Here is a 27,343-nt window from a genome sequence, read left to right as displayed (position 1 = left end):
GAGGCATCATATTACTTTGGATGGGGGCGGTGGTCGAGATTTTCGGCAAGCTGGATCTGCCCGTCCATGTGGACACCCGCAATCTGCAGCCGCCAATCAATTGTGTTTGTCTTTAATCTGGCATTATAGTAGAGTGTTGGCTTCCTAGCCAGTAGTTCTGTGGTGAAATGACATGTATGTTGCCTTCCTTTCCTTTAATGGATGTAGAAAATACATTAGCATAGTATATACATACAGAGGAGTCAGAGTCAGGGAGTCGGAAGATTTAGAAACTGAGGAGTCGGAGCATTTATCTACCAAATCCACAGCCCTGCTGCCAACAGCTGGCGGGGGAAACTGTCGAACACGTCGTAAAGTCGATCAGTCGTAACTTGCATAGGTCGTATGTCGACGAGTACCTGTATAAAGAAAACCGAGAAAGTAAATAAAAAAGCAAGGGCAAAGGCACATGAGAGACTGAAACAGGAATTGAAACAGGAGTTGCAACAAGCAAACAAAACGCAGCAGCTGATGCTGCAACAGGCAAATGAAAGGCTGTGACAAGAAATCCAAGTGGAGATGCGACAGATGCTGGGTAAAATTGAAACGCTTACTGATCAATTGGAGGATCTCAAGGAGACATTCACGACTAGGATTGAATTAGCCGAAAATTTAGCTACGAGTGCTGAAGAAAAAGCAGAAAATGTCAGCTCTGAATGCAAAAAACTCGGAGACAGACTGGCTGCTTTGGAAGATGGGAGTAGAAGGTATAATGTCAGAATTGAAGGTCTGCCTGAGAATCGAGAAAGTTCAAACCCTGTGAAATTCGCAGCTGAACTTTTTTCTAAAATAATCGGGGACGACTTTAAAGCAGAATCTGAGATAGCAGCGGCTTACCGCGTACGGATCAAACACCGTTAGACCCAGATCTTTTATAGTTCGTTTTGAACGATTATCATTTAAGCTACAGGTGATGATGGCACTCCTCAGAAACAAGGAAGATATTATACATGAAAATAACCACATTAGTATCTTCCCTGACTTCTCTCAACAGCTACTAAACACGCAGCCTTCTACAACATTAAACAGCGGTTACGGCAAGCCAGCATCAAATACAGCCTCTTGTATCCAGCAAAATTGAAAGTGGAATGGCAGGGTCAATTCTATGTCTTCGCTAGCAAGGAAGAAGCAGAAAAGGAATTAAGAAAGCTGATCCCGGGACTATTCTGATACATAATAGTGAGTCATGGCGGTTAATGATAAAGCAAGGATTAATAATCTACTGTCTAATCTATTCATTTTAAAATACGGGTTTTATCAGCATATATTCTCATATATCTCATTATCACTTAGTATTACTAGGGCGCTGTTTATGTTTTATTGTGCTTAATTACTTTTTTCTTTTTCTTTTCTAATTATTTCATCTCTACCCTAAACGAGACTGTTCAATATCATACCCTTGGTTTATTGTTATTGCTATTACTGCATTAAGACTTGTTATGCTTATTCTGGACACATTTTAAACACCATCACCCGGGTTTATTATCTGGGTGTATCATCTTAATGCACTAAAATTGCTGAAGATATATATATATATTTAAGTGCAATATTTTTTTTTTTTTTTAAAGACTATATTGGTAACAGATATCTCTATCTTTTAACCCTAAAGCCGCTGCATTGGGGCTTGTTTTGCTTTGGACGTGCTCTGTCTCTGGGTATGTCAGAGGACTGGGACTGTGAAGTGGGTTTTAGCCTCACTTGGGGAGGCAAAAGGGAGGGGGTTAAGGGGAGAGAAAGAGAGCAGGCTTGATCTATACCTAATCTATCCTATTAATTTTTATAATTATAACTACCAACGTAATAATAAGCTGCATGGCAACAACTCTAGGGGAAATAGGAAATTAAGACCCAAGCTGTCTCACTTCCAGTTAAGACTATAAAATGACATCAAAAACTCAGAATCAGTGTCTCCATGATGGGACAGTTAACTTCGTAAGCTGGAATGTTAAAGGCCTGAATCACGAATTAAAGAGAAAGAAAGTACTCTCACCTAACAGGTCTAAATGCTAAAATAGTATTTTTACAGGAAACCCACTTACTAAGCAAGGATCAGTTCCGGCTGCAAAAGACTGGACTGGCCAAATGTTCCATTCTAGTTTTACAAAGAAAACTAGAGGTGTGGGAATTCTCATACATAGAACAGTACCATTTGTAGCATCAGATGTAGTATTGGATCCTGAAGGGAGATATGTAATGGTCATGGGAGACTTATCTAACTGTAAAATGATTTTGATAAATATTTATGCACCTAATGTTGATGATAAGGAATTTATACAAAATTTATTTGCATCCATTCCCAATCTGAACACTCATAAAGTTATAATGGCTGGGGACTTTAATTGTGTTTTAAATCCACTTCTAGACAGGACTTCCTCCACAGGGGGAATGGCATCTAACACTGAAAAGATAATTACAAAGTTTATAACTGATCACAACTTATCAGACCCTGGAGGTTTTAAACCCAAATTCAAGAACATATTCTTTCTACTCACCAGTACATCATTGCTACTCAAGGATTGATTACTTCTTTATAGACAATAACTTCTTGCCTAAGATTAAATCTTGCAAATACGATGCTATTGTTATTTCTGACCATGCACCTATGATCTTGGAGCTAAAATTACTAAGCCCCATACACTCACCCCAGATGGCCTCAACCCGCTTCTATTAGCTGACGAGAATTGTATGAATTTATATCCAAACAAATCAAATTCTTTCTAGAGACAAATACATCACCCGAGATCTCTGCAGGAATACTCTGGGAAAGAGGACAGATTATCTCATATCTTTCCCACAGAAATAAATCCGAAGCCAAGAAAGTAGCAGAGATAAAAAGCGAAATTACTAAAATAGAATAGCCAGACTACCAAGTGAGACTCTACATAGGAGGAGGCAGGCTCTACATTCAGAATTAAACCTCTTGACAACTAAAGAAACTGAACAACTAATTTACAAATCCAGACATCATTACTATGAACATGGAGAGAAAGCTAATAAGCTTTTAGCTCAACAAATTCACAAGCAAGAAGTGCAACGCAATCTGTAATCACAACGAACGGAGATAAAATCATCGAACACAAAAATATAATGCACACTTTCAGAGACTACTATAAATCCCTATATACTACTGAGTTTAAAGAAGACAATACACAATCTAATGCATTTCTGGATACATTACAGATACCACAAATAGACGCTTTTAGTGTGGAGGAACTTGATAAACCTCTGGCGTTATCAGAATTACTAGATGCTATAAAGTCACTCCAAGGCGGGAAAGCAGCAGGCCCTGATGGCTACCCTGCAGAATTTTACAAGAAATTCTCCACTCAGCTAGCTCCCTCCTATTAGCAACATTTACAGAAGCCAGAGATAACCAATCTCTTCCACAAACCTTTCGCCAAGCACTAATCACTGTTTTCCAAATCAAAATAAGGACTTATTACAATGTGCATCATACAGACCAATTTCACTTCTGAACAAAGACGTTAAAATACTCTCTAAAATCATAGCTAGAAGGATGGAGAAAGTGCTCCCTCGGTAATATCACAAGACCAAACTGGATTTATTAGGGGCCGACACTTATCTTCAAATCTTCGACGCCTGTTTAATGTAATATACTCACCAACTAAATCAAACACCCCAGAAATATTATTATCATTGGACATGATTGAATGGAAATACCTTTTTACTACATTGGAGAAGTTTGGGTTTGGCCCAAACATTTGTGCATGGATTAAATTACTGTATACTAACCCAGAAGCTTCAGTTTGCATCAACAACATTTGCTCAGACTACTTTAAACTAGAACGTGGCACTAGACAAGGATGCCCCTTGTCACCGCTGTTGTTTGCATTGCCATTGAACCACTGGCAATACATTGTCGAAATACTGATCAGATAAAGGGGATTAGCAGAGAAGGACTGGAACAGAAAATCTCATTATATGCAGATGATATGGTATTGTATATATTGGACCCAGAAAATTCTGTGCCTGCAGTCTTAGCAGCACTCACAGAATTTCAAAAGATCTCTGGTCTCAGAATTAATCTGAATAAAAGTGTACTCTTTCCAGTGAATTCTCAAGCATATAATATTAGATTAGATACCCTACCTTTTATCATTGCAGAACAGTTTAAATACCTAGGGGTAAACATCACAAGTAAACATAAAGCTCTATATCAACAAAATTTCACTGTCTGCATGGAAAAAATTGAACAAGACTTGCATAGATGGTCAACCCTTCATCTCACACTAGCTGGAAGAATTAACACTGTTAAGATGAATATTCTTCCTAAGCTTTTTTATTTCAAAACATTCCAATATACATTAATACATCATTCTTTAGGCAATTAGATTCAACAATAACCTCATTTATTTGGAATTCAAAACATCCACGCATCAAAAGAGCGACCCTACAAAGACAAAAGGCAGAAGGTGGCATGGCTCTACCTAACTTCCAGTTTTATTACTGGGCAGCAAATATACAGGCGATAAGAACCTGGACACAAATAGAAGAACATACACAGGCCTGGACCACAATAGAAGTAAAATCTTGCAGTACTTCTTTGTATTCCTTGCTCTGTGCTCCAATAAATATACGTTATCGGCAATATACAGTCATGTGAAAAACTATTTGCCCCCTTCCTGATTTCTTATTCTTTTGCATGTTTGTCACACAAAATGTTTCTGATCATCAAACACATTTAACCATTAGTCAAATATAACACAAGTAAACACAAAATGCAGTTTTTAAATGATGGTTTTTATTAATTAGGGAGAAAAAAAATCCAAACCTACATGGCCCTGTGTGAAAAAGTAATTGCCCCTTGTTAAAAATACCCTAACTCTGATGTATCACACCTGAGTTCAATTTCCGAAGCCACCCCTCAAAAAAAGGAGACAACTCTCTTATAGTACAAGAAATTTAAGAATAATTTTCAATGAACATAAATTTAAAAATTGATAACACGTTGGCAGATTGTTAATGTTAAAAATGAAAGATGCAAATGGGATTAAAGAGTACTGTATCTCTCTCATATATATGTCTGTTCCAGCATCACTTACGAACAGCTGAAGTGATTTTCATGAAACTTGGTACATATATTTCTCATTGGATGACTAAAAATACTGTAGGGTGAAACCAACCCTAACCCACCCCCTTCTGGGTAGGGTGGGGGGTGATCTTACAGTCTTGTATGCATGTTATCATTGAGTTGATACTTGGAATGACCACCAGAGGGTGAACTGGAGGGGACTGCCAGCATTCTTTATGTTTGAGCAACACCGTGCCCCTGTTGCTTTTGAAATTAAAAAGAGTTCTACGCATGCAAGTGTGTGTGTCTGTCTGGCCCGGAAGCGAGATGTAGAGTCGGGTTGAGGTCTCCAGCTCCAAAGATATGCAAGCAATGCCAGCACAATGGCAAAAGGAAACCTCCTAAGAAAGACTTGCTTAGCTGCTAAAGCACAAACAATGAGAGCATGTCGGCAACACGAACCCTCATAGCAGAAAGATGCCCAGAGTAGTTCTGATGATCTGAAAACAGAGAGAAAAAAAAAAAAAAGCCAAATCTGACATCATGTCACACAAAACTCCAAAAATGGGCCTGACAAAATTACTGGCACCTTTTCAAAATTGTTGGTAAATCGTTTTATTTCAAGCATATGATGCTCGTTTGAACTCACCTGTGGCAAGAAACAGGTGCTTGCAATATAGAAATCACACCTGAAGCCAGTTAAAAAACAGAAAAGTTGACTCAACCTTTCTATTGTGTATTCTATTCTATTGCCACACTAAGCATGGAGAACAGAAAGAGCAGAGAACTGTCTCGGGAATTGAGAACAAAAATTGTACAAAAATATCAACACTCTCAAGGCTAAAAGTCCATCTATAGAGATCTTCATGTTCCTTTGTCCACTGTGCACAACATAATCAAGAAGTTCACAACACATAGCACTGTAGCTAATCTCCCTGGACATGGACGGAAGAGAAAAATTGAAAAAGGACTGCAACGAAGGATAGTCCGAATGGTGGACAAACAGCCCCAATCAACTTCAAAACATATTCAAGCTGTTCTGCAGACTCAGGGTGCAACAGTGTCAGCTCGAACTATCCGTTGACATCTGAACGAAATGAAACGTTATGGCAGGAGAGCCAGGAGGACCCCACTGCTGACACAGAAACAAAAAAAAGCCAGACTGGAGTCAGCCAAAACGTACTTGAGGAAGCCGAAATCCTTCTGGGCGAACGTCTTGTGGACAAATGAGACCAAGGTAGAGCTTTTTGGTAAAGCTCATCATTCTATTGTTTACAGAAAACTGAATGAGGCCAACAAAGAAAAGAACACAGTACCTACAGTCAAACATGGTGGAGGTACCAAGATGTTTTGGGGATGTTTTGCTGCCTCTGGCACTGGATGCCTTGACTATGTGCAAGGCATCATGAAATCTGAAGACTACCAAAAGATATTGGGGCGCAATGTAGGGCCCAGTGTCAGAAAGCTGGGTCTACGTCAGAGGTCATGGGTATTCCAGCAGGACAATAACCCCAAACATACCTCTAAAAGCACCCAGAAATGGTTGAAGACAAAACACTGGAGAGTTCAGCCGGCAATGAGTTGGGATCTAAATCCAATTGAACACTTATGGAGAGATTTTAAAAATTGCTGTTGGGAGAAGGTGCCCTTCAAATCTGAGAGACCTTGAGCAGTTTGCAAAAGAAGAGTGGTTGGAAATTCCAGTTGAGAGGTGTAACAAGCTTGTTGATGGTTATAGGAAACTCTTTATTTCAGTTATTTTTTTCAAAGGGCATGCAGCCAAATATTAAGTTGAGGGTGCCAATAATGTTGTGCCAATAATTTTGCCCAGCCCGGTTTTTGAGTTTTGTGTTAAATGTTGTCAGATTTGGCTTTTTTTCTCTGTTTTTTTGTTGTTCCAATGCAAATAAAGGAAATAAAGGTGTATACCAAAACATTTGTAAATGCAACATTTTTCTGGGAGAAATGGTGCATTTTCTGGGAAAATCCCAGGGGTGCAGATAATTTCGGCCATGACTGTAACTGGTGACTACCAGCACTCTTTGTGTTTCAGCAGCACCGCGCCCGCCTGTTGCTTTTCAAATTAAACAGAGTTGGCCAGTTCCGAGGGTCAACTGAATAATAACATACGTATAGGGTGGTCCAGATCTATTTATGCAATTTTCATTACGCTATAACCTATTAAGTTTATTACAAAAAAAAAATCACACGAAAAATCCCAAACATCGAGAAGTGCGTGAACTGACGTCATGAAGAATCGTCTTCGTGCCGAACTGGAATCATACCCGCATAAATAAAAGTTATCCAGATGATCTGGATCTGCATAATTAAATCTGGACCACCCTGTACAAGGCCACAAGACAAGCACATTAGTGAGTCTTTATTGTTTGTTAATTTATTTTTTAAGTTGTTTTATGTTTTCTCAAATAATTTAATAAAAAAACACTTTACTTAACTCCTGGGTATTTCAGCTAGCAGTAAATAAATTAAGTTAATAAAGACCAGATGAAAGAATTACATACCTCTGGCCTTGTGTGTGTGTGTGTGTGTAAGGCTTTACACACTGCTTCCTGTGCCATCAATAGCCAACAGGCCAAATTCTACATTAGAAATCTTTGAAGAACTTTTTCCAGATTAGATGATGAAAATTCTGATAACACTAACCAGCAATTTTCCTTTATTTAAAATAGTCAACCATAAAGTTTCCAGATACAGCATGCAAGACACTGCTTTCTCAAGGTAAGTAAAATTGCTTGTTATAAATGGGTTTTTTTTAAATGTATTTAATTTACTAGTGTATTGTACTGTATTACCTTAAAATGTTATGTTAAAAAGTTGTATTATTGGAAAAATTAGAAATGCTCATGCCATTTGGATGTTTTCCATTATATGGTATTGGAGAAATAACTCCACTATATGTTACTGCACCCTTTTGGTCCTTATGATCACTTTAGAGCAGGTACTACCTATAATGTAATATAGCCATTCTGAAGTTTTCAGAAATAGGTTCTACTGGTGTATTATCAGTTTGAATATCAGTTTATCAGGAAAAAAAAAATCTGTATACAGATAATCATTGAAGGCGTTCTTAATATTCTGAAATGAAAAAAAGGCATGGCTCCTGTAAGCATGTTGTCAATGCCTTTCAAAATACTCCGACTATATTCAAAATACACCAACTATATGTCAAAACAGAAAATACTATTTATTTCAAAGGGGCAATGTACAAGTAGTAAGTAATTCACCCCTTCGTGAATTTAGTGTGATCATCTGAGCTTGGGAGAGGAGTGAGGTGGTCACCTTTGGCGAATTGAGCACAAGAGGAGTTGGTCCTGCACAATCACCAGAGAGTCAGCACAAGAGGATTAGATGAATGAATTGCGATTGAGCACAACTGTCAAAGTAAAGGTTGGGAAGGTTGTTCAGGATCAGCTGCGATCAACTTGCTATAATGCTACTATGAACTGAGTGCAAGTGTTGGAGCATTAGGGTCTGGGATCAACCATGGCCCATTCCAACTGGCTGGAAAACTAATTTAAGGCTAATTACAAGATAATTTATTTCAGTTAGAGTACAGATGGGTTAAGTGATGAGCTTGGGAACACTTTATTGGAAAACTGAACAATCAAACATGGGTCTTAAAGTCCAGTCGAATGGCCACAACATCACAGTGCCCAAGAAAAAAGTGTTAGGTGAACTGTGGCTTCAGGTTGAGAAGATATGGGAAATGTATCCTGTGATCGATCATAGACAGAAAATAGAAGACTAGCGCAAATTAAACTCTGTAATATTCTCCCGTGCAAACAAAGATGATAAAAAGTTAGACCACAAATGTCATCAAATATTGTCTAAGAACCTTACCAGGTGGACTGTACTAATAAAGTACTAAATAAAACAGCTTCTTATAAATGATAATACATATACTAGCAAATTAATCATAGTTTATTTCAAAGCAGTAATTTGATTCAGAATAAGAAACTCTGCAATGAAAAACAAAAGCTACCTAAGGCAGAAACAGAGCAAACTTGTTGGTTGTCATTTTTATTTGAAAAACTGGGTGAGAACTGCATATATCAGAAAAACTCAAATTTATATAGATACACTTTTTAACTGAAAATGACGCTGTAAGAGGATAAACATAAACAAACTGGTTTCACACTAATGAAATAGGTAAATTATTTTTACCCTTTCTGAAATTTTTTTGTATGCTACAGGTTTCTTAGAAAAAAACATACTGAAAAATGTACATATATATACATACATATATAAAAAAACAAAACATGCACAGTGCCCAGGCCTGGATCTAAAGAAAAGCCTCTTGCACTGTGAGGCTGTCAGATGAACTGTGCTGAAGCAAACAATATACTTTTTTGGCAATGATTATTCCAAAAAAAAAAATGGTTAACATCGATTTTTGTGCAGTCATAATGGACGATTTTTGTGTAGTCATAATGGACAAAACATGGATCAGGTGACATCACTGATCATACTGCCAAATTAATAAGGATATAAACTAAAATTATAACTAGCTGAAGAGCAAAAGAATGCTTGCTCTTTTCGAGTTGCGTGAAGACAACCCAAATATACCCTACCTTACCACCCCCACCCAATCCCTATTTCCAAAATTGTATTTGCCTACTCACTATCATTGAGAGGAGGGGACTTTACCACAAGTTCAATGTGTCCTGTTGATTAACAGCCTTTACGGTACCAACATTCCCTTTTAAGTCATGTAACAGGTGTGCCATTAATAGTTCTATTAATTAGAAACTAAATATATTTTGCAAAAACCTTAAGAAAAAAATGCGCCGAACTTAGTGACCGAACAAGATCACGCCTACACACTCTTGCTTTGACACGCACCCTTGGTTGTTTCTACAACACAGGAGACATCCCTTTCAAAACACGTTGCAAAGAGGGTGTTTTTGTCAATCAATTCCGTAGACGTCGTATTTCTGTATATTTATGAACCCTGGATAATTCGCCTACCTTTCTGCGCTCGTGTTGTTCTGCTGTTCACGACGATAATCGCAAGCGTAGAAATGAAGAAAAGCCCTGCCTCGCTGCTTTCGGCTCTCAACATTCCCACTGCGTCCATGCCAGCCTACAATCCGAATGCATAATGAAGTGCGTTTTATTATTGAATTTTTTTCCTTCTTCTTTCAAGATTCTGTTCTCAGACAAGAATCTAGTAATGCGTGCCCGCAAACGTGCGTACACTCGTGTCTTCGCGTCTGCTCCGGCCTTCGTTAATCTCCTCCTCTCTTTCCCAATCTAGTAATTGAGTTTCCTCATTACTTTCCCCGGCTCGGCTCTCATTGCTACCGCGAAACTGCTGCTTGGACACGCGCGCAAGCCTCTCAACGACTTCCGCTCCCCCACAATGCAACGCAGATGCCAAGAGACTCCTAGGATCCTTCAACCGGGAATGTGGATCAGGCTTACCTCAGGCACACTTTTCTCGTTATCAGTATCACGTAGCACTTACAGGTATGACAGTTAATTGTTCGATAGGCAACAGTAATTCGCAATTGCAGCCGGCAGTTATGCGCATCTGGTCAGTATAATGGTGAAGGAAGAAACCATATATGCAATACAATTGTGTTTTTGAGAAGCAAGCAGGTACGATGTGTTAAAAATAGCCACAAGTGTTTAAAAATTCATTCATATGTACATTTTGATCCGTTTTTCACGTAGATTTTCATTGTGGAGGAATATGCATGGTGTTTTATTGCTTTGCTCAGTTGCATGTCCCATTGTTCATGAAAACATAAATTCTCGTTTTTTTATTATGATTTTTTAAAAATTAAAATACATCCCTTCTAGGATTGTGAGCCAGACCTGTTGCGAAGCTCGTATATATATGAGTCCATTACAGCTTTATTTTGTCCAAGGATATGAGCTCCTGATGGGGTAAACCATAGGAAGTTTGTCTAAGGTGTGAATCCATCTATAAATGTCCATCATGACAGCTTTTAATTAAGTCTAAGAGAAACTCACGATCATTTTCCCTTGAACTGGAATTCCAGGACCATCTCCTGAAGTCAAGCTTGGGAATGATGTTTGCTGGTCATTACCTAGTGACTGGGTGATCCATGCTAGCCCTGCTGAACACAGTCAGAAAAAGCTACTTGGAGACACTATGTGGGATGTCCGTCCACAATGTGAAAGCTGATGATTGGATCCAATACTATTCAGGAAACTGTCAAGAATGGGACAGATTTAGGCATACAAGACCTTGGAAGCATAACTACTTGGTGGGGAATGAGCCTTATCTTGTACAAGAGGATCAAATATACCAACTAGGTATATTGAGACTCTCCACTACATATTGCATTATCTCTGGAACATGACTTCTTGATCATAGATAATCTATTTCTCTTGGAAATGGCCAACAGGGTGTTCCCAGGGAAATGTGGGAACACTTACAGACCTTGCACTGAGGTTCCTATAAGTTTGTTCTAGTTCATAAGGGAGTCACCTCAGTTTGATTTTTGAAGTGTATAGATGTGTTATTTATGTGTATACACAAAGCAGCTATTCAAAGTAAATACATTTTTTAAAGTATATGATTTACTTCTCTAAATTGCAGCACCTTTTAACTATATAGTCCTGTTGGACAAATGCATTGCTTGTATGGGGAATGATGGGACACCTGAAGGGGTGTGATTTTAAGGAGTAACCCAACTGATCTGAATATAAATGGTGTATTATTAATGGATTTCTGGGTTAGACAGTATGTCCAATGTAAGCACCATGTTTAAACACAAGAATGCTCTTAAGCATATCTGAGGCCTCATTTATAAAGCTTGTCGTGTACACACAAAAATTGGCTTGAAATGTTCATACACAACTTCCTACACAAAAAACCTCTTCATCATTTTCTCCCTTTTACTTCCCTGAAAATGAAACTGTACTTAGTTAAATAGAGCAACTTTTTGACCTTCATAGTGTATGGCAGTGTTTCCTATCTTTTTTTTCTGTGGAGGCACACTTTCTGTAACCAAAAACATCCCAATGCACACCACTATTTTACTAACACAATACTTTGTGAGCACTTTTTTGGCATATCCCAGCTGCTTTGTTCCTTTGCTCACCACTCTCTGCCTCAGAGGCACTTTATACAGTATGCTTAACATTAACTGGTCCTGTGAGACCTGCTGGTGATCACAGACCCAGGCAGATGGATTCTAGCAGCCAGGAGAAACATCAGAAGTGTTGTAAGTGCTGTGTCTGCAATGCAGCGATTGCAGAGCTGCTTTTATGTCAGCTTCTACAAGGAGGTTCTGTCCTCCTCACACATGTCTCGACCTCCTGCAGAGCTTGTCCGCTAAACTATTATTTCCATGGCACACCTGGGTAACTTTCACAGCACAACACTTTGCCATGGGACACTGGTTGAAAAACACTGGTATATGGTAAAGAAATATTTAGGCTCTTGCCAAAGCCTGGGTTCTCTTACACCTGTAAATCACAATCCTGCCTAGTTTTTGAGAGTAATCTCATTTTGTGCAGTTTGGTATTGTTATGTCTGGCAATGTTTTGATTACTCTGGGCTCCGATTATTCAGTCTTTGTCATCCAGAAAGAAACATGTTTTCACATTGTATGTGGCCATAAAGCTGCTGTTCTCTTTTTCACTGTTCTTGAAGGAATTTGATTTTTAAGAATATTGCTGTAGTTCCAAAATACGACAATTACCAACATATCCAATATACATTTTTGCAATTGCATTTACCTCCCCATCAACATTATGCTACGTTTTGTTATGTTCATTGTTCTTCCAAATCACTTGTTACACGTGTTTTGGAATGTCTAACAGTTTTTGGTTTTCTGGCATACTAACTCTAATATTCTTTCATCTGTTCTTTCCTGTAAAATCCCTTTCTCTCTTCAAAATGCTCCTCACTTGGATTTTTCAACTCCACCTCTTTCCTATTTGCAAAAATGACCTGGGTACAATTCCAGTTAAATTGGCCCTTGCCCCTTGCTGGAAATTCTGTACACTATCAATTTCTGGAAAAATCTTTTTAATCTTATAAAACTAGAACAATCTGTGGCATGGATGAAACGTGTGTTCACCCCTTCTTTTTAAATTAGTTTGTTTAGGGGAGTTGTGATCCAGTGTTTTATGTAAGATTTTTACACTTTCTCCCTCGGGGCTTTGTTCTTTGTTCATATAGGATTGGGGTGGTAATATGGGGGGCTGTGATTTGTGACTTGTTTTATTATTTATAAAATACAATTTTAAAATCCCTTGTAATTGTAATTTGTGTTTTTCACTGACTTATCTAATAAAAATTTGATCACAGTTAAAAAAAAGTCAGTTCATTGAGGTGAGTTTCCACAATTCCTTTTGCATAATGCAATATTAAAAATTTTTATTTAATGAGATTAGTCAAAATCTTCAACTTAAAAAAAAAGGTAAATATCCTTTAAAATTTGCATGAATTCCAAAAGAATGTTATAAAAATTCCTCCCTCAGTTTTAAAAGACAATTTATGTTAATTAGGCATGCAGACAGCTATGGTCTCCTATGGTAGTTAGAGATACCAGATAAAGATGTATCCCAAAGGAACTCAATGTTTCATGTATTTAAAAGAGACACAACCAAAACTGACTCTAAAGGTGTCATTTTGCTTGACTTCTCACTACAGTTTATCATTAAAATTTATCAAAACTATATATATTACCTGTATTTTTTTACCTTATTTTGATGGATACTTTTTTCTTCTTATGCTCAGTTATATTATTCACTGTTGTGTCAATGGCTGGGTGAGCAAAGTTTTCCATGGGAAATAAGATATTTGGAAAAAGAAAAGATGCTTGTTACCACCATTTTGTGTAAGATAATATGAATTGGAATTAACTTGGGTTTACCAGATTACTTATATTATGGTGCAATGTTGTGCTGAAGCAGAGAGAGCCATCGTTATTTTTTACTTATGGAATAACTGCTACATATAGATAAGGGGATCAGGTGAGCATAAAGGGGAGTTTAGAAACAGACTAGTAGGATGGCAGTTTGATGACAGTTTAAGTGACAGTTAAGTTTACAGATTTGCACCTTCTGACCACCTCACTTCTTTGAGGATAATAGAACAGATTAGTTTCCTATTATTTTTCATTATAGTTGAGGAATTAAATTAAAAAATGTTAATATTATAAAATATTATATAGTATATTTTTTGGCTTAGAATGTAGTGGCTTGTTCAAAAGATGAGGTTAAAAAAATAGATATTTATATCATAGTGGCATGGGAATAGTATAATGTTTTAGTTGTGGAAAAAACAGTGCCACTGTGGAAACTGTTTTCCATCAGGAAGTAGAGAAAGTGTTCTTATCATAGTGTGGTCCCCGGCTGGGGCTGGAGCCCGGCCGGGACGCCCAGGAGGACCGGAGGAGGGCTTGTGCCTCCTCCAGACCGCGAGGGGGCATCCGTCCTGGTTATGTTGGGGGCCTCGGGTGAAGGGCTTGGAAGCCCAGCCCTGTAGGGACCCGTGGCCACCGCCAGGTGGCGCCCCAGTGCCTGAATATCCCGGGAGCCCAGCACTTCCGCCACACCAGGAAGTGCTGGGGGGAAGACGACCGGGGACACCCGGACGGCTTCCGGGTGCGCAGCCGGCACTTCCGCTACACTGGGGCGTGGCTTCGGAGGAATGCCGGGAAGCAGCTGGAGCCCATCCGGGTTCCCATTTAAGGGGCCACCTCCCTCCAGTCATCGGCAGACGTCGGGTGGAATAGGACGGAGCTGGAGGGAGGACTAGAGGCGGCCAGGAGAAAGGCAGTGGAACTGTGTGGCCTGGACTTTGGGGAATCGGTGCTGGAGGCACTGGGGTTGAGAGTGCACGTAATTTGTAAATAATTAGTGTAAAGAAACAGTGTGTGGTGGAGCCAACGATGTCTGTCTGTCTGTGTTCTGGCCAGCATTCACAATAGTTATGAGCTTCCTGAAATAAATAATGTACCACTTGACTAATGTCATAAAGTTTACTTGATTGTAAATGAAAAAATGGGATATGTTTATATTAAAAGCTCATTAAATAAAGTGGTATTTGTAAAGATTTATTCATGGTCTTTATAGTATAGGATATGCACTACTTCTTTGCATAATAAATAAATAAATATGTTTTTTTTGCCCTACTTATTTGCTACAGTAATGTGCACGCTGTTCTGAGCTTGTATATTTGATCTTTACAATCAAATATTTTCAGAATAAGATTTTTATGGTTTCTCATGCATTTCAAATTTGTCTGTGTGAGTTTTACTCCCACACCCAAAAATTGTGCTTAGTTTAATTGATTTCTCTAAATGTACCCCATGTGGGGGACTGTGGATGTGATGAATGAACTGGTGCCCAATTCAGGGTTCTTCTGCTTTGTTCATAATTGTACTGGGATAGTTTCTGTGTCCACCCATTCCAGACCGAGTTCGATTTGGTACAGAAAATGGATGGATAGATAGATGCTTTCTCTTTGGTGTATTCTGTGTATGTTGCCATTGGATTTATCTCTTCCATGCTGTTACTGCAAATGATGAATCTATATCCCAGTTTCTACCTTGCATCTAAATCATTAGTGATCGTTTAAAAAATTGTTTTTTGGACCTTTCATTTTAAAGCAATTATTTACAGTTATCCAGTCTCAAATTTTGTTTCAGTAAACCGATGCTTAAATCTATAAGGTGGAGGCACAGTGGTTAATCCTGCTCCCTCACAGTTCAAGAAGTCTAGAGTTTAATGCCAGGCTGGCAACTGAGTGGAATATGCAACTTCTTTTAACAGCTTAGCAGTTTTTTTCTGTGCTGCAATTTCCTTGTTGCTTTTACTAATTACCTAAATTAAATAGAAGATCTAGTTAGCCTTGGGGTATCTTTCAGAATATTCTTTAAAGAGGCAACATTTTTACACATATACTGTAGATAGCTAAGGAAGGAAAAAAATTACAGATATACATGATGGTAGAGAGGCTTTATGTGACTATTATAGCAGGATAAAGGCATTGAGATAATACAGCATGTTAAACTACACCACAAATGAAAAGCCATTCATCAGCTTGTGTTTGGAATGTAGGAGAAAACTGAAGTACCTACAATATAGGAAGAAAATACAAACACCAGTGTTAGCTTCTGCTGTCATAAGATATTTTGTGTCACTTGTAATGGCAAATCATCATTATGAGTGGTAGAGTCACTAATATGCTTTAAACAAAATAAACTTACTTTATTATCTTATATGTTATGTCAAGCTGCCTACCTTTCTTATGTAGATGGCATTTAGTCAATAATGATATTCAGCAAAATTAGTCTTGTACTGTTCATTTTGGTTTGGAATGCTTCACTTGTGATGCTCATTTTTGTAGTCTTGTTCTGGAACACTAAGACTGATGCGACTGGATTGTTTGACCACTTTTGTAAGTTACTTTGCTCAGTTAGTAAATGTAAATATAAATTTATCTATTGCATTGCCTACATTTTATTCATTGTAGATCTTTCTGTGTTTACATAGGTGAGTTTCAGACCTCTGCTTTTTTCCAAAATCATGCTGACAGTGAATACATTTTTGAATATATCTATGACTTTTGTTTGGAATGAGTACCTACGTACTAGGCACCTATTACTGAAGCTCAAAACTTCTTTGAATGAAATTAAAGTTGCAATCAAAAATATTTACACCTGTAGATGATCCTCCATATTCATGACCTCTGTGTATGATATGCAATTTGTGTTTTCATTTCACGTATGGTTGCTGTTTTTAATTTGAAAAAGATATTCAGATTGTACCAGTCCATTAGGATTGTGAACCTAAAGTATCTATCTATCTATCTACAATGTTAATTTAGAGACTTCTTACTTGCATATCTTTTAAATGCACCTCAAATAACAGGCAGTAAATAAATAAGACCAGGATTGTGCAGTAGTGTGTTATCCTCCCTTTCACATTAATAACATCTGCCAATTTTCTGAACCCGCATAATTCAATTTAGGGTCAAAAATGTTGGAGTCTGTGGCAACAGCATCAGGTGCAGATCAGTATCCAAACCTAGACAGTACGCCATTTGATTGTAGGTCATAATCACGTACACCACCACTCACACTTGACTAATTTGGAGTTGATAATTAACTTAACACACCCTGCTTTGGAGTTTGGAAAGAAAAACAGAGTAACTGAAGGAAAACCCCCATATGGGTATGGTGAGAATGTACAAATTGCACACTGATCATGACTGGACTAGGATTAGAATCCAGTCACTCAGAGCCTTGAAGCCCTCATGCTAACCACTGCACCTCTATCCCTATGGTATTAAAGGCAAAACTCTTTATTTATCCATTTTATGGTTCCTTCTGTAAATTGTTCTTTATTTTGAAATAGGGTTAAAGGCTTATTTTGGTTCTTTTACTAACTGAAATATGCATGTCATTACTTTCATAAAGCAGAGCATCTGAAGCAGATATTTTTCATTGTTAGATAGTATCTTTTTATCTGACAGCAATAAGAGCACTTAGTTTAAAATAGGCAATTACAGACCTTGAGAGTCCAAAAAAAAATTAAATAAACAAATAAAAGCCAAGATGAAAATCATCTTAATCCCTGGTTACTGGCCTTTGCTGCTGCTGCTAATGAACTATAAATCAATTATCCCTAGTGGAAGGTTATGGTTTCACTAATCTCTTTCATTTATGCAATTAAACTGTCAATTTGCAGTACAACAGGGAATTTGTGAGATCTCTTTCAATACAGTATTCCCAGCCCTCATTTTTAGTACAGTCACGATGAAGAAAATTCTAGGTTCTTATACCTCTGTCTTGTGCTATACAAACATACAGTACAGTAGATCTTTATAATATGTAAAACTACATTTATGGCTTTAACACCATGTGGTATGTGTCATAAATGTATTTTGTTTTTATTTTATTAGGATTTTTACACAGACACCACACAACTACAACAATAGCATTTGTCACATTTTATTTCTTGAAAACCATCTTTGCCAGAAAACATTTTCCTTACTACCCTTTGTTCTATTTTTCAGCTAATCACATATTTCATATTTACATTCTTAAGTGATTTATGTCTTATTTCACAGTATTTTGTAACATTTTGTGCTGTGAGGATTAATGGAAAATGTTCAAAGTTAAATACTAACATTGTAATATTTGACTTCAAACAGCTTTTCTTTAACACAGTATAATTGGTGAAATATAACCAGAATAATATTATCTGAGACTTTGCTTTCATATTTTACCATATAATTTTCTTGTGACAAGCAATTTTTCTTGGTCTGCTGACATTGTTAACCTCAATGAAATATACCTTTAATGAATCTAAAGTGGCATTGATTTGAGTTTGTAACCTTATTATAGAGCACAAAGCTCATTTTCGATCAATCCTTCAGTCTTTATTAGGAAACTGTGCACAAAGATATGTACTGATTTGTTTTTGAACACATTTTTATATATTTATTCTTTTTATTCTTTGCTGTACTTGTATTAATATAACTCTGCAAAAATATCCCAAATGTTCCCTTTGAAACTTGACAGTGAATTCAAATGACTGGCAGACTTATTACTGGATTTCATCATTCTTACTTACACCTATACATTTTTTTATCCTGGATACTTTATTTTTTTGTTCTTAGGTATTTTGCTGTCAATCTATGTGTCAGTACTGTTTCATTTTTATATAAAGTCAGTTTAGCTTTGGTCTGACTGTTCAGTTTGGGTTTGGTGATGCAATTGACAGAGAAAGTGTTTGGCAAGACAGTCTGAGACATTCAAGGAGGAGTCAAGGTGATGAGAGGTACTCCGAAATGCTGCTTTTAAAGACAGGAGGTTTTCACAAAAATATGAATGATGTTTTCACAGCGGATAATGGGGGCCCATCTGTCATTGGTGGTTGTCAGAAAGTGCACAGGAGGTAAACAAGGAGCCTCTAAATGGCAGAGTGAGAAGCATGTTTTACAGTTACAAGCTCAAGAGAGGGAGTGCTGGCCAAGATACAGATAAACGAATACTGAGAAAAGACATACTAGAATCGCTAAAGATCCACATAGGTAAAGAAATGTCAAATATATTTTTAAATTTATGTGGCTAGCATTACAAAATATAAATACAAAGCAAAAGCAAAAATTTTTTACTTAAATTACAGCAAAATAAATAAATAAACAAATTTACTTGAGCCTGGTGAGCAACACTGGCTGAAACATAAAAAGACTTAAACAGGCAGCATCAGGATTCCCTGCCTTTGGTTCAACATGCAAAAAGCAGGATAAATAAGAAATAATATTGACATAATAAAATATATATATAAGAAAATAACAAAATGATTTACAAAAAGAAAAACAATTGATGGAAAACAATGAAATACCAAAATGAATTAACAAAAACATTTACATTATGAATTATAATAAGAAATACATTTTAAATACTGTAAATACATACAATAAAGCAAAACAAGTAAACTAAAGTCAGATAGGGAGTCCTGGCAAGTAGACTGCCCGGAAGGAGGCATCATTGAACAAGGAGATGATCTTGTGAGATGAGCTCCTAATGAGTGAATAATTCACCAACCAAACTTATCAGAAAGAGGCCAGTTGGCTCTGTGGCATTTGTTTTTGTGATCATTTTCAAGCTGTTGAGCTTTATTTTTTGTTTAAGATCTTGTTACTAAATGAGGAAGGCCATGTTGGAACCCCAAAGTGCACCTGGCTTTGCCAACCCTTCTTCCCTAAACTACAGTCCCTGACAAAAGTCTTGTCGCTTCTCTATTTTGTAGAAACTCCTGCTATTAACCTGACTTTTAATTAATCAACTAGTGTCAGAAATAGCTCATATGAAAAGCTAAAGCCCTCCCAAATGATGTTTAATGCACTGAAATAAATTAGTTTCACTGAAAAAAGATTTATCATTTAATCAAGACAAAAGTTTTGTCGCCTATACAAAAAATGAACAACTTTACTGCAAATCCAAAAATATGTCAGCAAATTAAGTAGTGGTGCTGTGAGATCCAAATGTAATATCTTGTATGACTTCCATGAGCTTGAAGGACAGCATCCATGTGGTTTGTCAAGGATTCATACAATTTATTGATGAAGTCATCAGGAATAGCAAAGAAAACAGTCTTGCATGCCTCCCAGAGTTCACCTGGAGTATCTTGATCTTCTTCGCTTTAAGGAACTTTGATGTGGAGATGGAAGTATGCGGTGGAGCACCATCCTGCTGCAGAATTTGGCCTTTCTTATGGTTGGGAATATAAGAGGTAGCTAAGATTTCTTGGTATTTTAGACTATTGATGTTGCCTTCCACCCTGCATATCCCTCGCATACCCCCATACTGGATGTAACCCCAGACCATGATTTTGCCTCCACCAAACTTCACTGTTTTCTGGGTAAATCTCGGCTCCATGCGGGTTCCAGTACGTCTCCTGCAATATTTGCGGTGACTGTGGTGTAATTCAACAGAAGATTCATCTGAAAAATCCACCTTCTGCCACTTTTCCAGCGTCTATCCTTTTAGCAGGCTGTGGGCCTTGGTAAATGCCACACAGTTTTTCAATCGTCTTTTGTTTAGTGCTGGCTTATGGGCACTGATTCGACCATGGAGGCCATTTCGAGACAGAATCCGACAAACTGTTCTGGTTGACACAGCTCTGCTGCAGTGGAAAATGGGCTGGCCTTGGATTTTCGAGCCAACAAACGGTCCTCTCGAGCAGTTGTCTTACGGGGTCTTCCTGACCTGGGCTTGTCAAAAACGTCTCCAGTCTCTTCAAATCTTTTTTTTATCCTCTGAACTTGACGCTGAGACACATTGAAAGTGTTTGCCACATCAGCAGTGGATTTGGTCTTCAGCCTCTTGATAATCAACACTTTAGTCTCAGGGTGAATCTTAGGCATGTTTGCAGAGGTCTAGTTGCAGTTGATGTGAAGGTCTAGTGTACTGGGGTTCTTTTTATACACACCTGAGACCTAATTGATCCATTATTAGTCACAGGTGAAGCTCATATGACAAGGCGACAACACTTATGTCTTGCCAAAAATTGACTCAATGGGCTTTACCAAGCTGTGAATATTAGAATACTTTTTGTCAGTTTCGTTTTGCACTGAAACATTATTACAAAAGCTGATGGGATTAAAATGACCCATTTCTTGTAACAAAATCTTGATTAGAAATATATTTTAGCGGCACTTCAGGTCAATTTGTACACAAGCGACAAGACTTTTGTCAGGGACTGTACCAAATCTGGTGTAGTTGGCAAAATAGCAGAACAGCTAAATTTTGCCAACCTGGTCCACCAGCTTGGCGACCAGTTCAACTAATTACAGATACAGAAGCCCGCCACAAGGCAGCTTGCATCAAACAACCTAGCCGGGGTCAGGGCCCCATGCAGGTGCTCATCCTGAGGGCGAAAACATAAAAATGTGGTAAAGTAAGAACTGCTGCAGGTGGGTGAGATTTTAATAAATAAATAACTCTAATGGCAGCACTCACGTCTTTGGGTGGGGGCGTAGTAGTGTGGCAAGAGCAGTTATGTGCAACGCGGAAGCGGACAGCCCTGCACTTAGTGCACAGATGCAGGATCACTTGTGACCCAAATTGGTGATTGCCATAGCTATGCCATGCTCCCCATTTTAAAAGGAAAGTGTGAGTGTTAGGAGAGGAAAAACAAGCAGGTCGGAGGATCAAGAGGAAAACTAGCCAGTGACGGAGAGAAGTAGACACAAAGTAGATTAAATGGGAAAGGAAGACAGGGGCTGAAATGGAGAGCAAGGGGCAAAGGTGAGTGGCGGAAAAGGCATGTGGAACTCAACATGATGCAATGTATATGAAGCCCAGATAAGAAGTAGGAAGGTTGACTGCACCTGTCAACAGGAGTCTCCTCCCACTGTGAGGCCCAAATAGGATAAAGGGAGGTAAGTAAGAAGGGGAGCACTGGGTCTTGTGTGTTTTTTAAAAGACTCTCTCTACTTGGATTTTAACTTCTGTTTTTGAAGGAATGTTTATTGGATTTTAACCTCCACATGGGCACTGTTCTTTTTATTGGATTATTTATTTATTACATTTTTGGAGCACTGCACTTTGGACATTGTTTGACTGTTTTTAATAAAAGAACTGAACACTTTTTTACCCTCCCGTTGCTATGTGTGTGTGTCCTCATTTGCTCTGTTCCCCCTGGTCATGACTCTCAATGGTGTTGGTTTCAAGAGGCTCCCAAAGAAGAGTGGGAACATGGAGCTGACCTGCACTCTCACAGGAAACATTTCTTTTTTTATTTCAGCACACAGCTGTGACGATGCGGGTCCTGCTCCATGCTCCCACCTCTCTTCTGGAAGCCTCTCGAACCAACACCATCCTTCTCTCTTTTCTTTCTTCTTCCCTCTTCACTCACACTCTTCCTACTTATAATGGGGATGTGTTATAGGTGTCGTGAATCAGCAGCTCCTGGCATCAATTACGGACACGGGCAATCCCGCTCCTGTGCATTTCAGAGTGGAAATGCACACGCCCATATTGCACCTGGGAAACACTCTGGCCACACTACCACTCCCCCTTCTTAAGCCATTAGTGCGGCGATTATTTATTTTAAAAATTGGCCATTTGTTTAGAACGGCAGACCCGCTATATCACATTCCTCCCTCCTTAAGCCACCAGTTGCACGGGAATGCTCCACACCACTACCAACACAGTGCAACTGGCAGTCCAGGTTTGTGGCTTGACTCTAACACTGCACTAAAAACAAATAAAAGCACTACAACAATCCCACACTAAAACCAACCCAACCCGCTTTGTTAAATCTAGGACAAAGAATAAGAACTTTAAAAAGTCAATAAAACAATCAATAAATTAATGTGCAATAAAAAGCTCAGTTCTTTAAAATGTCCTCCTCTGGCTTGGGTCCATGGGTTGTTGAAAAAGTCTGGCATCTATTACGCTTGCTGCTCTGTCTCCTTTTCTTCGGTCCCCATTGCCAGCTCATTCCTCCGCTGCCACCATTTCTAACGATGGGGGTCCTGCTCCATGCACGCACCTCTCTTTTGGGAGCCTCTTGAACCCAGCACCATCCTTCTTTGTTTTCTGATTTCTTCATCCCTCCGCACTCATGCTCCTCTTACTTATAATAGGGATGTGGCACAGGTGTGGCGATCAATTATGGACATGGGCGATCCTGCACCTGTGCACTTCAGTGCGGAAATGACCATGCCTGTATCGCACCTGGGAATCACTCTGGCCACACTACCATGCCCCCTTTTTAAGCTGCAAGTGCGGTAAGTATTTATTTAAAAAACTGGCCATTCATTTAAAGCCGCGGACACATTATATAACAACAGCCCCTTGACAATGACATTGGGTGCACATGCTCACTCCCTTTTTGAGTGGAGAAACCCAAAAGGCATATTATGATTTACAGGAGCAGGCAGCTGCAGATTACGCCACTTTTAACTCTTTGAGGGTTGAATATTTTTTCCAAAAAAGCAGTTTCTGAAAAGCAATGGCTTCACACAGAAAACGTCTGTTGCTGCATGCTCTGACTGCCAGTTTGCCAAGAATATGCGGCCAGGCTGTTTTTGCATGGCTGGGACACGGTCGCAGTGCGTTGCAATCTGGTTTCTACCTCTTATCATTGTTAAGTGGCAGTCCTCTCTGGCCAACATTGTCAGTACAACAATTAGCTGGGAACCAATCATCTGAAGCTGGAACCTCATATTCGTTTTGAATCACTTGTATCAAAATCGGAGTCTGACAAGTCATAGTTCACTTCAGAGATAACAGGCAAAATGTTGTCCACAGAGTATTTTGCTTGATGCATTCGCTTTGATCTTTCACCAGATGTCAGTGCCATTTTTGCCATTGTTTGTGCCTTGCTACTCATGCGAGCGCAGGAAATCTCGGTCTGACCAATGAATCTAAGTTTCCTTCTAGCAACGAGAGTCCAACTAAAACATAACGGTTGGTTTTGTCACAGTTTACAGTCGATTACCATCATCAACTCCTCCTTTTGACAAAAGTCAACATCAGCCCTGAAAAAGTTAAGCAGGAAATCCAAGCCTGCTATGGCTTTACTTCGGTGTGCCAGATGCAAAAGTGCCAGGAATGGTGCCTTGACCCAGAGCAACTAGCAAGTGCCCAGGCCTTCATTCTATGGGGCAAAATGGCCTGCCGTTTGCGTCCAGGGAACTGGTCTCCAAGTGGATTGTGGAAATGGTGGGAGCGAACTACCTGGTGCATGCCCTCCAGGAATATCTCGTCCATCCAATTAAAAGGCAGCACTGGGCAGACATTGAAGAGCATGTGGCCATAATCGAGTGGCACCAATCCGCCAGCCAGTCTGAAAGGCCAGAGGAACAATGGAGAGCCAGACTAACCAAAGCACAACTACTAGAAGCCATAGGCAGAGAAGCAGAGACGCCCCATGGAGATGGGATTGCTCATCTACGGCACTTTGGTGGACGATCCCAAGGTGGATGATACCAAGGGACATGGACTGGCCAAGGGAGACAGGTACTATGGTGCAGTCGCAGCTAAACTTTTTCTTCCATTTTCAGGCCCAGCTCAAGTGAAAGGGCGTCCTGTCCATGCCCTATATGACTCTGTCAGCAACATGTCTGTTGTTGTAGGCCATTACATCCCATCATGACAGTACGATGGATAACAGGCCAGCCCCCATTCCATACACACTCTGTTGGCTCCTAGCACAGGGGCAGCTGCAGAGACTGAAAGTGGTAGTTATGCTGGCTCCAACATTTGCACTGATTTTGTGAAAAGACTGGCCGCAGAGTAAAGTCAATGGTGACCAACAGTGCCAGGCAGGACAGAGGAACCTGATCATTGACAGGGAACCCCCCATTCGATGGTATTGCTACGCAATGCAAGTGGGTAGGTAAAAGCGTGGCCATGGCTGACCAGCAGGTGGGTGAGGTGGAGTCACAGCCAACGTCATCTACGGTCTCATCTCCTGGCCCATCATTGTCAATGGAGGCCACACTTGCCCCTTTGACCAGTCTGCAGGTTAAGTTTAATTCCTTGCCCACATCATTCATATGGGAGTGATGAAACAACATCTCCCTTAAGGTTGCTCACAATGCCATCTTTGCAGAGGACGGTCACCCAAACAGTGATTCTATACCATCCTGACCCCATTTTGTGCTTGATAACGATCTATTATACTGGGTGACAGAGGCCCAGGGTGAGACCCAAAGCCAGCTGCTGGTCCCTTGGTCATACTGATGCAAGATCTGCGATCTGCCATATGCCCTCCTTTTTGGGGCTCACCTTGGATCAATGAAAACGCTAGAGCAAATCACGGCCAGGTGAACATGCAGAGGTGCACAGGTATTGTAGGTCTTATATGGAATGCCATCTAACATCAATACCCAGCCAGACCACGCACCTCTTGTTCCACTGCCATTTATTGATGTCCCATTCAAGTAAATTGGATTAGACATAGTCCACTAGAGCCCTCAATTGGGAAATAAATATAACCTAAATAAATATATTGACTATGCCACCCATCATTGAGATGCCATTCCCCTACAGGTGGCAAACTCCAACAAAATTGCCCAGGAATTTGTAAGAGTCTTTTTACAAATCAGTATCCTCAGAGAAGTCCTGACAGATCAAGGGACACCTTTTACATCGACAACCTTCAAAGAGGTGGCCAGGCTGCTCCATATCACTCAAGACTTCTGTTTACCACCCACAGAGAGATGGACTGGTTGAGCTGTTCAACCAGACACTTAAGCAGATGCTGAGGAAGGTAGTGCAGACTGACGGACAAGACTGGGACCAGCTTTTATTGCTTTTGTTTGCCTTCCAGGAAGTACTGCAGGCCTCCATGGATTTCTCTACATTCATGCTTTTATACGGGAAACAGAAACAGGATCTTCTCAACCTAAATCGAAAGGGATGGCAGTAGGATACAATGCAATCCTCCCACAATTATTGAATACATTGCATGCTTAAGCAACCTTTATGAGATTGCAAGGGACTTTATAGTTCTAATTCACATTTATGAATGGAAATCTCATACTACTACTCTTGTCTTAATACAGTATGGCACACATGGACTGGCATCCTGGCCAGGACTGGAGTTGGAGCCTAAGCTGGCCAAGCTGAAAGTTTTCTCCCCAAATACTCTAGATGGCAGTCTCTCTAGATTCCCAAATGGATGCCTGCAGAGCATGCTGGGGCCTGTAGTTCCATTGGGCAGCCCTGTTAAGTTCCATGACGACCACCAAGGGGAGCTGCCAGGATTTACAATCCCTACTTTCATGGACTTCATGTTCAATATGGAAGTGCTTCCAATAGGCTATGCCCTTTGTACTGTTCGTACTCCCTGATCATAGATAAAAGAAGCCACCCAATCTCATCCAGGTGAGTTGGAGTCAGGTGTGGAGGACATACCAAGCTTGCCTGGGTTGTATGGAGAAGAAAAATTGTATTTGTGTTTATGTCACTGTTGAAGTATTTTGAAAAAAGGTAAATGTGAGAATAAATATTTTATCTGGTACTTATATTTGTGAATTTGTGTCAGGAGATTTAGGGTGCTGCAATGACCCCTAGTGGTTACAAACATAAGAGAAGAAAAAAAGACCAATGAATTAAACAATGCAGTTCACTTAGAGGTAAAATGACTCACTGATTGGGAGACTGGTTGGAAAGAAAAATTGCAACCGCATTAGGCCCCCAGGACAGAGACTGTGTCGATTTTGAGTCAGTTGGTACTCCTGACTCATTGTGTGACCCTGGGCAAGTCACGGATCCCACCTATATTCCAAATGTAAAAAAAAAAATGTATGTTAACACTCATACTATATTCTTGCATTGTATGTTGTTTTCAATAAAGCAATAAGCCAAATGTGAAAAATAATAATCGAAGATGAGAAGACTAGTCCTCCTCAGTACAACACAAAGTCAATAAGCAAAATGTATTCACCAGTTGAAGAGATATTATATGCTTAGACCGATTTGCTGATGAAATAAATGCCTATTTTAAAGGACTGTAATAAAATGATTAATAAGTATGAAATAAAATACAGTTCATCAAAATCTTAACCACTATTATGGCAGTAGAGGGATGTTCACAAAAATATACCTAGAACCCAGAATTGTGTTAATTGTGTATTTACAGTACAATAGTTCTATTAAAGGGTTGGAAAAAGGGCAAATAAAAAAAAAAAAAATAACAGAAAACTTTTTTCTGTCCTTCCGGGTCTTAACGTGCAAGCTTTGAACCCTGACTGTTTATTGGAGTGGCTTTTAAATGAGAAGATCCTTGCTG

General features: G+C 39.2%; 1 protein-coding gene across 1 annotated transcript in view; it reads right to left on the bottom strand.

The window, feature by feature from the left end:
- Positions 1-10,396, bottom strand: part of dcbld2 (discoidin, CUB and LCCL domain containing 2) — a 140,481-nt gene extending 130,085 nt beyond the window's left edge. Inside the window, exon 1 of the mRNA XM_039744866.1 lies at positions 10,061-10,396. Within this exon, the coding sequence (XP_039600800.1) occupies positions 10,061-10,169 (109 nt within the window). The 5' untranslated portion in view covers positions 10,170-10,396. The remainder of the gene's footprint in view (positions 1-10,060) is intronic.
- Positions 10,397-27,343: the final 16,947 nt, after the last annotated feature.

Source organism: Polypterus senegalus, chromosome 2 (genome assembly GCF_016835505.1).
Source record: "Polypterus senegalus isolate Bchr_013 chromosome 2, ASM1683550v1, whole genome shotgun sequence".
NCBI lineage: Eukaryota > Metazoa > Chordata > Cladistia > Polypteriformes > Polypteridae > Polypterus > Polypterus senegalus.
This window is presented reverse-complemented; position numbering and strand designations above follow the sequence as displayed.